Source organism: Macrobrachium rosenbergii, chromosome 57 (assembly GCF_040412425.1).
Source record: "Macrobrachium rosenbergii isolate ZJJX-2024 chromosome 57, ASM4041242v1, whole genome shotgun sequence".
Lineage (NCBI taxonomy): Eukaryota > Metazoa > Arthropoda > Malacostraca > Decapoda > Palaemonidae > Macrobrachium > Macrobrachium rosenbergii.
In genome coordinates, this window is record NC_089797.1 from 14,352,595 (window position 1) to 14,371,477 (window position 18,883).

At 33.7% G+C, this 18,883-nt stretch overlaps 1 protein-coding gene across 10 annotated transcripts in view; it reads left to right on the plus strand.

Annotated features, from left to right (window-relative positions):
- The window catches only part of mv (lysosomal-trafficking regulator mauve), a 284,471-nt gene that overhangs the window by 148,601 nt on the left and 116,987 nt on the right, over positions 1-18,883 (plus strand). For all 10 annotated transcript variants that reach the window (XM_067101421.1, XM_067101424.1, XM_067101413.1 and 7 more), the window contains exons 11-13: positions 14,085-14,194; positions 15,130-15,358; positions 18,716-18,830. In XM_067101421.1, the coding sequence (XP_066957522.1) occupies positions 14,085-14,194; positions 15,130-15,358; positions 18,716-18,830 (454 nt within the window). The remainder of the gene's footprint in view (positions 1-14,084; positions 14,195-15,129; positions 15,359-18,715; positions 18,831-18,883) is intronic.

Consider the following 18,883-nt stretch of genomic DNA (forward strand, 5'->3'; position numbering starts at 1 on the left):
GTGGCCTTGATTATGCGCTGTAGCAGCTGTACAGAAAACTCGATTGCACCGAAGAAACTTCGGCTCATATTTTACTTTTTTCGTATCCATATCACCTAATTGCACTGATCATCTTTCCTTTCGCAATTATACTTAAGATTACTTTTCTGTGGCGACATGTATTTAGAACAACCGAGCCTCTTTTCAGACCGTTTCTGCAAGTCACTCTCCATTCTCATTAACACTGGGAAATCCATGCTGTATCAGGACTTTCTTTGTCACCAGGTTACTCAGGACAATCCCTCCATCCTCACTGATGCACACACACTGCCGTTATACTTCGGTTTCACTAAGGTTGAAATTTCCTACTTTATATCCTTGAAGAAGTCACCTATCAACATTTCTACGTTGCACCACATCCACGCACATTCAAACCCGAAGACTTACTATGTCTTATTTTTTGCTTTAAAAATACATCGCATGGAGCTGTAAACTTCATGCTCAGGCCATTTCTTGACTTGCATACCAAGCTGAGCAGAGCAGCAGGAATGCTATTAATTCTTTTCTTAGCATCTCATAGGCGTGAAAAGCATGACTGCTCTTGGTATAGAGAGAGGAGGCTCATCTGTTAATCAGGAGTCATTGTCGCCCAGTAGGAGTTCGACAACCCCCAGCACGTTCTATATGATGGAAAGAAATATCCAAGGGAGACAGATGTCTAAATCCTCACGATTTTGCCAGTGTGGTTTATCTGCAAGAGGCCTTTTGTGGTTGCTTTTATTCTCTTCAATTATTTTTCTCCAAGCGGTGTTGCTTTACCTACACAGTCTTAGGATGTAGGTGAAACTTTCATCAGATTTTCATGGATGAACTTGACCATATGGTACAAACACTGATGAATGGAAGAATGTTTTGAGGAAGTTATCGATTTTTTTTTATTTAAAGCTCTCTCTCTCTCTCTCTCTCTCTCTCTCTCTCTCTCTCTCTCTCTCTCTCTCTCTCTCTCTCTCTCTCTCTCTCTCTCCCCGTGCATACACTTACAATAATACATAAATACATACATAGACACTTGTATATTTATATATATTGTGTTTGCGCGCTTGTCTGTGTGTTTGTGTGTGCAAGAGAGAGAGAGAGAGAGAGAGAGTGTGTGTGTGTGTAAATCATTACCTTGCCTTGAGTGTATGTCACCATCCCCAATAGCTTTCAAACCGATCTGAAATTCATCGCATCATTTGTCTTTGCGTTTTGTAGAAGGGACAATTAAATATCTGTTGCCGTGCATCGAGATAGGGTGGCTAGTTGGCTGTGGTTAACCACGTATAACTGCAGAAATAACTGAGCGAAACAGCGGTTGGGAAATATTCGGTAGAGCAGCAAATTAAAAATACTCGCTTAAAGACTGTGCTACAGTATGTCCGGCTAATGTGTGTGTGGGTCTGCGCATGCGCGCGTTTAAAGAAGCCCCATCTTAAACCGGGACTTTATCAGAAAATGTTATTATTGTGTAAGGAGCAGAGGGTATTTTATAGTCATACTATCTATTTCATTTATAGTTATACTATCTATTTCATTTATAGTCTTACTATCTATTTCATTTATAGTCATACTGCCCATTTCATTTGTAGTCATACTATTTCATCCATAGTCATACTGTCTATTTCATCCATAGTCATACTGTCCATTTCATTTGTAGTCATACTGTCTATTTCATCCAAAGTCATACTGTCCATTTCATTTGTAGTCATACTGTCTATTTCATCCATAGTCATACTGTCCATTTCATTTGTAGTCATACTGTCTATTTCATTTTTAGTCATACTGTCCATTTCATTTGTAGTCATACTGTCTATTTCATCCATAGTCATACTGTCTATTTCATCCATAGTCATACTGTCCATTTCATTTGTAGTCATACTGTCTATTTCCTCCATAGTCATACTGTCTATTTCATCCATAGTCATACTGTCCATTTCATTTGTAGTCATACTGTCCGTTTCATCCGTAGTCATACTGTCCATTTCATTTGTAGTCATACTGTCTATTTCATCCATAGTCATACTGTCCATTTCGTTTGTAGTCATACTACCTATTTCATTTATAGTCATACTGTCCATTTCATTTGTAGTCATACTGTCTATTTCATCTATAGTCATACTATCCATTTCATTTGTAGTCATATCATCTGTTTCATCTATAGTCATACTAGTCTTACAATTTATTTCATCTATAGTCATACTATCCATTTCATTTGTAGTCATACTGTCTATGTCATGTATGGTAATACTGTCCATTTCATTTGTAGTCATACTATCTCTTTCATCTATAGTCATACTATCCATTTCATTTGTAGTCATACTATCTATTTCATTTTATAGTCATATTGTTCATTTCATTTGTAGTCATACTGTCTGTTTCATCTATAATACTGTGTATTTCGTCTATAGTCACACTATCCATTTCATTTGTAGTCATACCATCTATTGCATCTATAGTCATACTATCCATTTCATTTGTAGTCATACCATCTATTTCATCTGTAGTCATGCTATCCATTTCATTTGTAGTCATACTGTCCATTTCACTTGCAGTCATACTATCTATTTCATTTATAGTCATACTGTCCATTTCGTATGTAGTCATACTGTCTGTTTCATCTATAGTCATACTATCCATTTCATTAGTAGCCATACTATATCTATTTCATCTATAGTCATACTATCCATTTCATTTTTAGTCATACTATCTATTTCATATACGGTATAGTCATACATCCATTTCATTTGCAGGTCATACCATCTACTTCATGTATAGGTATGCTATCCATTTCATTTGTAGTCATACTATCTATTTCATTTTATAGTCATAATGTCCATTTCATTTGTAGTCATACTACCCATTTCATTTGTAGTCATCCTATTCTTTTCATTTGCAGTCATACTATCCATTTCTTTTGCAATCATACCATCCATTTCATTTGCAGTCATACTATCTATTTCATTAATAGTCATTGTAGTCATACTATTGATTTCATATATAGTCATAATATCTATTTCATTTGTAGTCATTCCATCTGTTTCATATATAGTCATACTATCCATTTCAGTTGTAGTCATACCATCTATATCATCTATAGTCTTACTATCTATTTCATTTGTAGTCATACCATCTATTTCATTTATACTCATACTATTTCATTTTATAGTCATACTGCCCATTTCATTTGTAGCCATACTATCTATTTCAGCTATAGTCATACTATTCATTTCATTTGTAGTCATACCATCTATTTCATCTAAAGTCATACTGTCCATTTCCTTTGTAGTCATACTATCCATTTCATCGATAGTCATACTATCCATTTCATTTGTAGTCGTACTATCTATTTCATTTATAGTCATACCATCTATTTCATCTATAGTCATAATGTCCATTTCATTTGTAGCCATACCATCTGTTTTATCTATAGTCACACTGTGCATTTCATTTGCAGTCATACTATCTATTTCATTTGTAGTCATACTATCCATTTCATTATTAGTCGTACTATCCATTTCATTTGTAATCATACTATCTATTTCATCTATAGTCATACTGTCCATTTTATTTGTAGTCATACTATCTATTTCATCTATAGACATACTATCCATTTCATTTGTAGTCATACTATCTATTTCATCTATAGTCATACTGTCCATTTTATTTGTATTCATACAATCTATTTCATTATCTAGTCATACTGTCCATTTCATTTGTAGTCATACTATCTATTTCATCTATAGACATAGTATCCATTTCATTTGTAGTCGTACCATCTATTTCATATGTAGTCATACTATCCATTTCATTTGTAGTCATACTGTCTATTTCGTTTACAGTCATACTGTGTATTTCATTTGTAGTCATGCTATCCATCTTATTTTTAGTCATACGATCAATTCCATTTACAGTCATACTATCCATTTCATTTATAGTCGTACCGTCAATTTCGTTTATACTCTGTCAATTGCATAAGGTTTTCCACCATCAGTGAGAGGTATGATACGACGACGAATCTGGTGTAAGGAATGCCACCTAAATAAGAGACTGTGAACCTTATCCTGGGTTAGTACAAGCTCTGTGGAATGTTTCGTGAGCCCCTTGTGAGAAAAAAATTGTCCTTTGTGCAGTGCCTTGTAATTTTATGGTAATGATACAAATTTGCCATATTGAAAGGTCAGTTAGTTATTATATATCAGACAGTGGGACATTAGAACGTTAGTCTCACTAGTTGCAACTATAACAAGTTACCGTGGAAGTTGTAGTAATAGTGTGGATGATTTGCTTAGAAAACGTGAAATTGCTAGAAAATATTTATTGGGATCTCGTCTACTTTTATAGTTAATCGAGAATAATGAGATGTTTGCTCTGGAAAGTTAAATGGAAACTCAGGTTCCAGGGTTCGTGGATGCGTTTTGGAATGCTAGAATGGGATGCGGTTGTAATGATATTGTTATTAACTAACAAGCCAACGTCCACGAAGTAGAATATCCCTGTATGTAAAACAGCAAGAGAGGGCAGGAAGTAGCATTCCTACGTCGTATATATGAGCATCGTCATCCGTAACACGACCAGTAAGTTTGACAGAAGGGTTTTTAAACATTTCTAGTCTAGAGCAATGTGGCATCGTGCCACAAGAGATTTATTTCCTGTTCTCGTATTTTTTGCAGAGGCTCAAGTTCCTCGTTATTGTCCTTCTTAGTTGGAGGTGGCAGTTCCTGGAGAGCTGCAGCATTTGGGTTTTGGGGGGGGTGTGAATATGGCTAAAGCTTGTCTTTATAGAGTCCATCCATCCGTCACACCGGTTTTCAATCAATAGCGTTTGTGACGTATGTTAGTAATAGGGAGCACCTATCTTTCACTTAACGTGACATTTAACGAATTTTAGGATGGTCTAGGTTTGACGATTATTCAAGGAAAATGTTTTCAGATACCTTTATAATATGATTTTTATGCCAAAACTGACATTTTGAGATTTTTGTCTTCCGCATACTCTGTTATTAAGTAACTGCAATTATACTGTGCACATAGCGTATACTTGGTAGTTTGGTGAAATTACGTTAATGCTTACGGTCGTCTGTCACTTAAAAGGGAGAGTGATGGTTGCCAGTCTCTGGGGATTCGTCACTCATTCTTGTACATAGCATATATTTTTGGGCTTCTGACATTTCTTGTTGTCGATTTGAGATGAATTATAGTGATGACTTGATGACTTGCTTCATTTAAACAAAATTTACTCTCTTTTATGCATAAATATCTTTTATACATAACCATTTTCGGCCAGTGGTCTTTGAAACTGCTGAAGGAAATCCTTAATTCTCTGTCATTTTGTCGATAATACCGTTCATAAATTTTGGTTTTTATGATTCCACTGTATTCTAGAAACAGTTGTACTCCTGCAACTCACGTTAATAAGACTAATGTTCAGACTAATGATTTCATTGCCTTACTACTGATTATGACCTGGCGTTTTTCTCATGAAATTTGTTGTTGTTGTTGTTCAGGTTATTGCTGTTTACTGTCATGCGTCCCTTTTCGTAAGCTTGCTAATTATTTTGCATGTGATTATCGTGTAATTTATGTTACCAGATTCTAGGTATTATAGCATGTTTGAAAGCAAATCGTAAACATACTGATGAAATTATAATTAATCACATATAATAAAAAATGCTTTTGATAGGTTTACATTTTTTTTTTATTTCTGTTACCTTCTGTGCCAGCCACTGGCCTGGCTCTGGTGTTTTTAATCATTGTGGTAGGTCTGCTCTGGATTAGCATCACATTTATAATGCTGTATCGGAGCGTGATCTAGCAATGTTTTTAAGCCAGTTGGTTTAGCGACATTTAGCTTTTCTGTAAAAGGAACTATAAAAATTTATCAATTCATGCAGTTGAGCTAGCTAAATTCATAACAGGAATAAAATTCCGATTAAATATCCAAACCTTTGCTGGAAACCATGAAGAAAATAGTACCATGATTTGCCGAGAGGAATAATTACATGAACTTGAAACCCAGAGACAAGATTTATCGTTGTCTTAGTGTAATGTCTTGTGAATAAGGTAAACACAGGTAATTCATTTTCTGATTTAGCCACGGACAAGAACTTTATCACCAGAAAGCTGTACACTTCTCTTGGCAGTCCTCATGTGCGTATACCTGGCATCGTCACCCTTTTCTTTAATAACAGGCGCTTCGTAACTTGCTTAAGGGGCAAAGAAGGTTCCGATAGTTTGCTTCATATTTTGAACTTTATACTTTTCACATTTGTGTTATTTTCCCGGTTTTGGTGTAATGAATGTTCAAAAGAATCATGTAATTAGTTTTAAATTCGGAAGCTTCATGGGGAGTAGAGTAATTTCATTTTTTTATTTGTGTCAAAACAGAAGTTCAGTGACATTGTTTTAAGAAGACATGAGATGAGAATCTGTGACATGCTTCGAAAGAATACGAATTGTTTGTGAAAAAATGAAGATGATCTGAAATAAGTCTATAAAGAGTTATCAATTTTTTTTCAGGATCAGTGACACGGATGCCCGGGTAGTGATACCGTAGATGGTTCTAAATGTATTAAAGGAGTAGTGTAATGCTAGTTAATGACAGGAAAATGACGAACAATACTCCTTGCCAATTTCGTGAGACCCCGTAAGGGCGGGGTGGGGTAATGCCTTCAGTGCACCTCACGTGGTGTACGGCAGGGAGTTGCTTAAGGTTCTTTGCAGCGTCCCTTCGGCCCCCAGCTGCAACCCTTTCACTCCTTTTACTGTCTCTGTTCATATTCTCTTTCTTCCATCCGCCTTTCCACCCGTTCGGTTGCGTTGGTGATATTGGTGGCAATTTAAGATTGTGTAGTATATTGCGAATCTCTCTAAATTACTTAAGCTACGAAGTTCAGAAAATAAGGTACGGTATAACAAAACAGTGCGTGTAGTACGAGTAATACTGAAATGAAAGGAACAATAGAATCTCTCTCTCTCTCTCTCTCTCTCTCTCTCTCTCTCTCTCTCTCTCTCTCTCTCTCTCTCTCTCTCTCTCTCTCTGTGGAACGTTGAAGGTTTATGTAGACAATGTAGAACAGTACGGGGTAATCTGCCAAACATCACACGAGTTTCACGCGCATAATTAGGGAACGCTTGGGAAAGATGGAAGACCAACTAGACTTGCTTTAGTTCCCAGAATGATGAAGAAAAAATTTTATCTTTATAATTTATTAATTTATGATTTATTTTTTATTTTAAAAATTTCTAATAACTTATCTCTTCTTTCTGTATTCTATATTACCTTCTGTTACTTATTTCAAATGAACACCATATTCTTTGGAATCTCGAATTTCAAGTCAGTGGCCCCTGTGGCTTTGCTCCATATGAATAGGGTTCATCTTCTGAATAATAATTATAATAATAATAATTGTGAAGTTATGCTTTTTTTGGTGCATACGCTTGGAGTCATTATAGAAATTGTAGGGATATTACTAGACACGAAATAAATCTTGGATAGCAATCAGCACCTTAGAATTATGCTTTAAATGTAAGACTTTGTTTTCCCGTCAGAGACATGGACTAAGAAACTAAGGTAGATTATTTCACTGTAATTAACTTTTCTCTCGGCGCTTGCGTGTTGGTTCCCCCTTCATAACGGACGACGGTTGATGGACACGAGAGGGTAACTGTATAGCATTCGTAGTAGTAAGGTGGCGGGATAGACGAATGGCCTTTGGTGGGAACCGTGTGGTTTGGGTCTACCTCACTGCAGAGATCTTCAGGAAGGAAAAAAAAAATATATATATAATGATTTCCTGTCGAACTTCCTAGGGTAAAATGAGAGAGTCGAGTGGTGTGCATGACCCAGTTGGAAACATCCAATGTGTACTGTATAATACACACATGTGCATGCATATATACACACATATATATATATGTATATAGATAGATTATGTATATATATATATATATATATATATATATATTATATATATATATGTATATATATATATATAATATATATATATATATATATATATATATATATATATATATATATATATATATATATATATATTTTTTTATCACAAAGTGATCAAGTGCCTGGTTATTACACAACTACTAAATCCAAAAATATACCTCACTTCAGCCAGATACCTGAAACCTCATAACAATAATATTATGACTGAACACTCTAAAGGTAAAAAGAGTGAGTCAGTGATCCCAGTTGGAAATAAATTGTATTGTTATCACTTGCATACATAAACTCAGTATATATATTATATATATATGTATATGTATGTAAATGTATATGATAGATAGATTAATAATGTATGTGTATATATATATATATATATATATATATATATATATATATATATATATATATATATATATTATATTGTTAAGTGATCAAGTACCTAGTTATTACACAAATAAACTTCAGCCAGACCTGAAACCTCATAACGATAATATTACGGAACACTCTAAAGGTAACGGTGACCCCTCAAAACTTGCTTTTCACTCGAAAAATCAATCTTAGTTTAAGTTTGTAATAACTGTTAAGCAGTAAGTATACTAAATTGTTTCCCTGGTCTTCATTCACTTCCACATAGGAGAGGAGAACAAAACATGTCTATCACTTACCTTGTGCGTGCATAAATAACCCTATTCACTGGTGGTCAAAAAATGAAACACTGTGCTTTTAAAACTCTAAATATAAAAATTTATTTCTAACTCAAAAGTTATAATTAGAATTCACAATCTAAAAAAATTTACTATTTCCTGAAAACAACACAAGATTTAGTTAATTCTTAAACAAAATTAATTCACAAAACTTTAATTTATCAAGAAATTATGTTAACTAAGCAAAATTCAAACTATTAAGATGTACTCCAAATTTGAAAAAGAAATCTTAACAAATGAACATCAAAACAAGTATGCAATGTTAAAGTATCAACACATATCAAGTGCTAATTAAATCAATGTTAAATCACCAACACACAAAAGAAATGTAAAAACAAGAACATATAAAAATGTACAAAAAGTTTATCAAGATTAATTTCACTAAGGCAAAATCTGTTTAAAGATTATATCCACCTTTTTAAAAGATTGCATCCACCTTTTAAGGGGGCTCACAACCCAGAGTTGAAAAAAATTATCTAAAAAAAAAAAAGTATTTGATATTTTGACTCGAAACTTTCGTGGAACATGTTAAATATGATTTCGGACATTGTGTAGGAAAGATACCGTGAAATTGTCATACTCTAAAAATAGAACAGTTAATCTAAAAATTTCCTGGTGGCTTTATTGTTTGTGCTAGAGACACAAAATTTGGCATGGATATTCTTAAACATAATACAAATTTCATAACATTTTGGTTTTTTGGTATTTTCTCAAATATTATGAAATATAGTGTTCACAAGATGGCGGCCCAGAGTGACGTCACAGAAATTACGGATTTTCTGCATTTGATTCCAAATAACATGGTCAATTTTTAATTTACCAGAAAAAACGAAATGTCTGTATAAATGTACTATTAATATGAATAAGCATGAGCAGTTTCATGTAAATATGTTGAAAAATTGATTTTTTATGAATATTTGAATTAATAATAGTTTTTTGCTACAGATGTTTAAAGTTTGGAAACACCTATAACATACTTATTTCTGTCTTGAATTTTGTAATTTCCAGGCATAAAACTCATCAATGTATAGTGATACTGTGGGCAGCTAATCAGCAATTTAGATAAATATTAACAACTAATTAGGGCTCCTATTTACAATGAGGTGGCATCTGGCACCACTGTAATTTTCATGTTACTTGAAATGCCTTACTCCGAGTGCTTTTCCTTTCATTACCAATGGCCTTTGGCATGATTGCTATAATGTCAAAGAAAAAAGTAACAGAAAAACAGCCTAAAAAAAAGCGTAATTCACGCTAGATAGCGGATGCCTGCAGGAGCAGAGTTGCCAGTAACCTCAGAAATTTAAGACATAATGGCGTAACCAGCAAATGTAAAATGACGAATATAATCTCTATTACCGGGCGCACTGGTTGAAAGTGCCACGCCCCCACTTTAAAAGACGACGTTGTCCCTTTAACCTCCAGAAATTTAAGCACAAATAGATTTTCCATAACCTCGTGATTTTTGAATGTTTAAAACTGGAAAAATGGGAATACGTTTTTTTTAAGTTTTCGGTTTAGAGCCCCCTTAACAAGATTACATCCACCTTTTTAAGAGATTATATCCAACTTTTTACCATGATGAAAATTAAGTAAATACCACTTTACCTTATACAGAGGTGCACACCATTATACAGCGCCTTTTTTTTTCCTTTTTGTGATAACTACTTTCACCTAAGGCCTGTTACTGTAAACTCTTATATCAGAGAAGCATTAAGTCAATTAACAGTTAACAAAACATATGTTTACAGTGACCACAATCTTACACTCTTCTACATGGAGAGAGAACAAGAGACCACCCTGTCTTTACCAAATCTCTATCTGAACTAACTGGTATTACAAAATTTTCTTTGAGGTTAAACCTAGGTTACCAGTTAGGCATTTGTATTAGTGGTCACCTGGAAGAAACAGGAATAAACTGAGTGTGGTCCCTGGGAAAGAAAGGAAAAAACAGTTTCTTCCCCTGAAGAGGGGAAAAAAGATAGGGAAATTATTTTTGGCTCAAGAATACACAGGCCTGCCTCTTATCTGAATGATTGACAGTTTCCTGTCTTAACACTTTCTAAACAATAAACTTTTAAACTGGCCATGGTTAACAAACATTCATCTCATCTCCCTTTTTAACAAAGTGGCTTTATCTCCAAGCATTTTTTACCACCTGATTAAACATTCAGTGTGTACACAATGCCTACAGGAAGACACATCTCAGCTTATCACATGACCAGCCAACCCTTTTAAGACCTGACACTTAACATCTCCCATAAACACTATTTTCAAAGTTATTACAGTCAATACATGATAAACACGAGAGAAAATGTATAAGCATTGCACAAAACATACATACTATAAAATCACCTCTTTATTCACAACACATGAGAAACGTAAAAGAAAATACATCAAAAAATACAGAAAACATATTACTTTTATAGAATACACACATCATAAGACATTATAATATATATATATATATATATATATACATATATATATATAGATAGAGATATATATATATATATAGAGATATATATATATAGAGAGATATATATATATATATATATATATATATACCCCACCCTGTGTATATATATATATATGTGTGTCTGTAATAAATATATTATATAAAATTTTTATATATTGAGGTTATAATATATATATATCTTAAGACCCTGTTTAGGCATTTGTATAAAGTGGCTCTAATTAAAGAAGGTATGCTCAGTGATGGAATAGGTAACTGGCAGACAATGGTCAATGGAAAAAGAAAAAGGAAAACTCAATAATATTTATTAACAAGCAAAAAAAAAAAAAAAAAAAAAAACACACCAAGTCAAGGGAAAAAGATAGGACTCACACTAAATTAATTTATCCCTGGGATAACTAACACTAAAGAGCCTAAACCCTAGACAGAAATGATAATGAGATGTAAATTGACAAAAATAATGTCTTTAAGAGGTTGGCCAGACCCAAACTTCTAAATAAATACCTATATCTAATAATGGAGGAAAGAAGGAAAAGGTCAAACTTGATAAAACATAAATTCATCAAATTACAATCTTTAACTGATAAACTAAATATAGTGGCAATATACGTATATATATATATAAACTTAAAGATAGTAAAATAGAATTATAATTACACAGTTCAAACCTCCTCACCCACCTGATCCAAAATAAACATTCAGTGTGTTCTCAACACAACTGGACTCAGCTATCAGGAAGACGAACATCACAGGTATCCACAGATGAGGGGAAGCATGACCAGCCAACACTTTTAAGACCTGTGCTTTTCTTAACATGCCCCTAAACAGCCTGATTTTCAACTGCAGCTTATATGAAATAATCAGCTCCAAAACTCAGTACGGGAAAAAGCGACGGCACCCAACTCCTTGACAAGGATAACCAAGGTGGCAGAGAAAATGTAGGTGACAAAGACAGCGACATTGACACAAAACAGGTGACATACTATCAAAAATCAATTTTCTTTAATCCACTAAACGCCAACAGATGTCTCAGGAATGCAAAACGGCCGAACTGTAAAAGACAAAACACCGTCCTCAAAAATCACCAGACGGGATCGCACCACTTTTATAGAAAAAGGTAAACATAAGACCACATTATAATTATACGATAGTTCAAACATTTAATAGCGGGGAGGAGGCGCAAACTAATAAACCAAAACAAAGCTTTATAAACTGCCTTAAAAATATATTACATATTAATTATTAAAACTATTACATAATACTAGATTATGATATTGCAAAATTGAATAAGTGAAACTCTTATATTTACGTTAAATAGATAATAATATATATATATATATATATATGAGTATATGTATATAATATTATTATTATTATTATTATTATTATTATTATTATTATTATTATTATTATTTACTCTGAGAAGCGTCTCTTATGCACACTTTAGTATGAAGTTAATTTTGTTTTTTGCACTTGAGTTTTCTGATTTTTGTTCTATGAGGTTTAAATTAAGAGTTTCTCAGTATTCATCTTGTAAATTTTACTTCAGCACGGTAAGATTACTTTAGCTGTTCCTTTTCTTTAGCTAAGCAGAATTTACATCGAAAAGAGAAAATAGAACATTTACTTAGAGATGAAAAAAATTTACAGGGGAATGTTTACAACAATAAGGTTGGTTTTTCTTCCCAATTATGACAAGACATATTTTGTAAATATTAATTGGTCTGACGGTAAACTTTATCAGTGGGTAAAGGTTTTTCTCAAAACACATTCTCTTGTATATAGAGGTCCCTCGTCATCTGAAATATTAATCAAATAATCCCATCATATCTCACATTCAAGACTTTACAAAGATGTTAATCCCAGCATTATTTAGAAAGAATTAAACAGCCTCCCTGAAAAAAATCATTGTTTCTTGGCTAATAATAGACTTGGCACTTTTGGGAACTGTTCCCTCCACAGGAAAAATGTTATGTTGAAAACTCTCTCTCTCTCTCTCTCTCTCTCTCTCTCTCTCTCTCTCTCTCTCTCTCTCTCTCTCTCTCTCTCTCTCTCTCTCTCTCTCTCTCTCTCTCTCTCTCTCCAATCAGTAATGACTTTTATTTTTGTGTTCAAGTTTTGTGTCTTTCTCTTATTTGTTTCCATTTGTACAATTCGTGTTTTTGCTAGTCATAACTATCCTCATTTCCTTGAGTGTATTAAGAAAAAAAAAGCTTGGCTGGGTAACAAGCTGAGCTACCAACTACAATGAACCATTGTTTGCTTAATTTGTCAGAGAAACCAGTATATCACTGCAAAAAGGAAGACGTCTTTTACTAAGCAATGGAAGAGTTTAAATGTATTTTCATGTTGTTTCCTAAATTCAGTTTCAGATAATAATAAGAATTTGTTATTATCCAACATGAGTAGATATTTGTATTTTAAGCATGTTTCCAACAGAGCAAATGGAAGTTTGAAACAGCAAGAGCATGTTATTTGGAAGTAGTGAAGGGAGTTCCATGCAGAAAGAATAATGAAAAGTTATTGATCATTTAAAGATAATTACAGCATGTTTATTCATGAGAAATTGTAGCTGAAAAAAAAAAAAATTGGACAAGGCGCATAGCACAGGAAATAACCTCACAACCAAACTTTAAGTTGGGAGCTTTAACATCCATAACAAGGTCCAAAGAATAAATCAAAATCCTGTTGTGTTTTGAAAATATATTAAACACAATGGGATTTTAATTTATTCTTTCAGTACGACAAGTTTGCATATTATACTTATATATTGTCCAAAGAATATTTTATGGGCCTTGGCAAAGAAATTCTTCTGCAATTATGGAACTTTGTGAAGATAAAGACCACAGGCATTGGTCAGTGTACAGTGATTTCATTAATATTATTTGTCCATAAATATTGATGTTGCTTTTTTATTTTGTTTCAGATCTTGTAGGGACTGTGGTGAGTGTGTGGGCAGAAGTTGGTCGATGGAGTATAACGCCCACTGAACTGTCACAGTTTTTGGCTCTCTTCAAATCGAAAAGTCCTCCTTTGGTGAGTGATATATGGACACATTTTTTCTTAACTATTCATATGTTGAATCCATTGTAAAATACAGTATTGAATTTTTAATCAGAAGAAAATCAAGCATATTGACCTTTCATGAAAAATTTGACTACAATGTGGGAATACGGCAATCCTTAAAAGGTTTGCATAATAACGAGGAAATATGCCAAAAATTTTAAATGGTATTGGTGAGGATAGTGCCCATTTGGGCCTATAGTGGCCTGTAGTAATAAGAATTTACTAACATATATATCAGAGATAAATTAAACTCTAAAGATGGAAAATCGTCAAGAGTTTGAAACATGTTATAGATAAAAAAAAAAAGTAGATGAATTCCAAATAAGATGAATGGTAACTACAGATTTTAATAAATTCTGTCATTTTCATTCAATCCAAGTGTAATGAATCATCTATTTTACTATTTAATGACCGTTAAATATATATTGTGTTTTACTTTTATCACCGTCAGTTTTGGAAATTTGTCTGCCTCCTGTTTTGCCTGACACTTAGACAAAATAATGTAAGATTTCTGGTTTCATGCAAACTTTGTAATAAGGTGGTGTTGTCTCTGTTATGTAATCACCATTTTTTATTTCCTTTTGGTGAATGAAGTTGAGGTAATTTTTTTATAATTCATTTATTAGGCTTGAATTTTAGAATTTGGTAAATAAGTTGGTAATCACGCAAACACAATATTTTTGCTTTTTAAATAATTCATTTATGAGGTCTGAATTTTATATATTGGTATAAATTAGTAAATAAGTCGGCAATGACGCAAATAAAATATTTTCTGCGTGGATGACAACGTTGTTAAGTATACCCTAATGATTCATAAGTCATTGCCTCTTTTCCTGAGGTGGCTGCTGTCATATGACCTTATATGACCATTCTTGTGACCTCGGACTATGTGATTTGTTTTTCAGGACATCTTATTGCGGGCTCTCTCTCGTGTCCTGGAAGGTTGTGGCCGGGAACCTCAGTGTTCCTTAACCTACCCATGTCCAGGGGCTCCCACAGCGTCCATCACCCCAACCCTTGATGCTTCCCACAATTCGCTCACGGAGAGTTTGGCCTCCTTCGTCAACATCCGGGTGCCTTCGTCTCCCGTCGTCGAGGCCATTACCAGGCTCCACGACAGTCACTGCAGACATGGTAATTATTTCATTTGGTATTTTGTTGTGTGGTTGTGAATGAATTTAAATGCAGTTTTCTCAAAACAACATTAATTGAAAGGGAAATAGACACGGTAGATGCAGAATTAGATGTGCATACAATAATAATACAATACTCTTTTCTTGGGGTGCTTACAGTAAGTGTCTTACGAGGATAAAAGTTTGCTCTGCCTCTGGTTGATTTTTGTACTAGTTGGTCTTTTTGTCAGTAGTGCTGTTAAGGAAAACTTACTTTATTTAGTGTGAATATTTTTTCTGACATGTTAATTTTGACAGCATGTATCTATTCATAGCGTGTAACAAAGTTATACACATAATTATCTTGGATTTCCAAATATTCCTGTTGTCAAATTAATTACCTTTTATGGTGAATTCATTCACTTGCATGTATAATTTGTTCACTTTGTTCTTTATGATTTTATTCATGCTTCCCCCTTTCCCACATTTTCATATTGCTGTATTACCTCATATTTAACTTACTTATGTTGAATTACAGTTGATTGTTCCTTTTAGTGTTTGATACTTGTGGTACATTTATTGTCATATTTTTGGCCAAAGTAAAGTTTTTGCACCCACGTTTTTATCTAAAGGTTTCTTGTTTAGGATTTTGATGAAATTGAAGACATTCATTTGATGACTTTCTTCAGTGATTAACTTTCTGAGGAAATATTTTAGCAGCACGGATGCTTTATAGAAGGCAGTATATTTCTGTCATTCTTTACAATTTTAACAAATGATGAAAGCAGTTCCTTCGTTTTGGTTGTCAAGTTTGATGTTATAAGGTCAGAGGTTAAGTTTTATCTTAAGAGGTCAAAGTCACGCATGATCCTAAGAGGTCAAGATCACACAGTTTTTGGCAGTTTACATGCTTCAGTGTTAGCTTTATATTTGTCTTGTTTTAATAATAAATAATATAGATAGAGTCCTCATGTCAGTTTTTTAAGTTTCAATGCTTCTTGGCCGGCTACATATGTTGTATCCATAAGTAATTTCTGTAAAGAGGATTAGTGGCATCAGTGCACCTCTTGCAGGGCACTGGAGGCATTACTATAAGGTCTTTGCAGCAATCCTTCAGCCCTAAGCTCCACCACATTTTAGTTTTCTGTTAAAGAAAACAATTGTGCCAGCTTTGTCTGTGTGTCTGCCTTCAGATCTTAAAAACTACTGAGGCTAGAGGGTTGCAAATTGGTATGTTGATCATCCACCCTCCAATCCTCAAACATACCAAATGGCAACCCTCTAGCCTCGGTAGTTTTTATTTCATTTAAAGTTAAAGTTAGCCATAATCGTGCATCTGGCAGCAATATAGGACAGGCCACCACTGTGCCCTGGTTAAAATTCATGGGCCATGGCTCATACAGCATTATACCGAGACTCCCGAAAGATAGATTTAAAGGCCTCATAGACAGTTATACGATATAACAATGTCTTGCCTTCCAGTATTCTTCTTCTACTTCTTCTTCTTCTTCTTCTTCTTCTTCTTCTTCTTCTGATTAATCTTTAGCGGGGGTCAGTGTTTTTAATGGGCCTTTTCCAGGTGTTTCTATCTTATGCCCTACTTTTATCTGCTCCGTTGTCTCTCTTGTCTTCTCGAATGCAGTGTATCCATTTTCTCCTAGATCATCCTTTCCTTCTTGCCCCGACCACATCCATTTACTAATGGCACCTTCCAGTAATGATAAATTATAATACTGTATTTATTCCATTATATTTGGTTACTGAGCTTGACCTATGAAGGTCAAAGGTCATTAGAACATATTTGCTATTTGAAGTGCTTTGTCAACTGTTATAGTTTGGGTATCTTTTCATATTGGTATGTAAAAACATTACTGTTGAAATTTTCATATTGGTATGTAAAAACATTACTGTTGAATCTCACAAATTGTTAGCATACAGTTTCAGCTTAGTTTAATATTATAATGATAATACCACCATAAAAAACACAGTGTGCATACACATTGTTGTGTGTGTAACATAGGTAGTTTATGGGTAGCGAAATCCATGCTTAACAATCACAGTAAAGTGTATAATCTCTGAAATTTATTAGTAAAGGAATGAGAGAGAGAGAGAGAGAGAGAGAGAGAGAGAGAGAGAGAGAGAGAGAGAGAGAGAGAGAGAGAGAGAGAGAGAGAGAGAGAGAGAGAGAGAGAGAGAGAAACTTCATTGTCATAGGTTAAGACAAGTTCTAATTGTCTGATTGCCCCATGCTTTTAGATATTGATGTAAATAGTTAAAATTTATTCACCTTTGGGAAAACTCTTATGGAGCTGTAAATTTTGAATTAATCCCACACAAATAATTTAATTTTTAAACCTGAATTAATATCCAGGTAATAATACAAATGAAACTTTTCTTTGAGACATGTTATTGGAATGTAAGCTATGTGAGGTGTTTGATGTCTTTTATTCTCTCTTGATTTTAGAGGTATCACTCAGAAATAGGTTTACTAAATATTGTGGAAGTTGTTTTAATCTGTGAGTGTGTTTTCTCTCAAGGGATTTTAGTGGTACTATTAGATAATATCCTATGTAGCCAAAGGAGAAATTAAGATTGAAAAGTGGATGTTTTTTTTTATTATAAGAATAATATTTAGTACTTGTTAAAATAACTGAACATAACAAATTTATTCATGAATCAGTGATTGCATATTGACGTTTTGAATATAGTATGATACACAGGCAAAAAGTTCTTTAAAGAAACTTCAGTGTATTAACCTTGGAGTAAAGAAAAGAGAATGTATGTTGAGAGAGTTAAGCTTGTAGGAATCCCAGTGACTTGTAATCCAATCTGTGCTCCACCTCCAAAAGGTGTGAAGCTTTGTGCATTCAAAGCCTTGCTGTTTCTCATATCTTCTTAGGACAATCCAGACATGTTTGGCAAGAAGTGGATTAGTAGAACAAACACTTTTGGCACATCTGCTAATACTCTGATCATAAACCAGACATAGTAAAAAATCCTATTCTCCCTTGACATCACATTTCATTCTGGCAGCAAATGGAGGATGCAATCTTGATTGTGACATTTGTCATGGAACTAGTCAACTTCAGTATGGATTTCCAAATATATTTTACCAAGTTGTTGTTTATAAATTATGAAGATTTTCCAATATCATGCATTTCATAGATACTTAAATTGTTTGCAAATGCAGCTTCAAAGTGATGGTAGAAAAATTTTAGGGAAATTTGGCAAGTTTTGGAAACACATGTGAAGGAAAGTAAACCTGAGTACATATTTTATATTTTAATAGCCTGGTATATCTCAGTTTTTACAATATTTTAATTAGTGATATTTTATGACACTTTTGAATCTTTTATTTTTCTTGAAATTTGTTTTTCAGGGATCCTTTCATGTGCTGCAATATCTTGTGTAGTGTGTCCCGTACCGCGTACATTAGACTGGTCACCATATAATTCTGGATTGGCTTGTACCTCATGGTTATGTATACGGGACAGGTATGTATACAAAACTGACATGAGATATTTGATAACTAAATGTTCTACTGTAT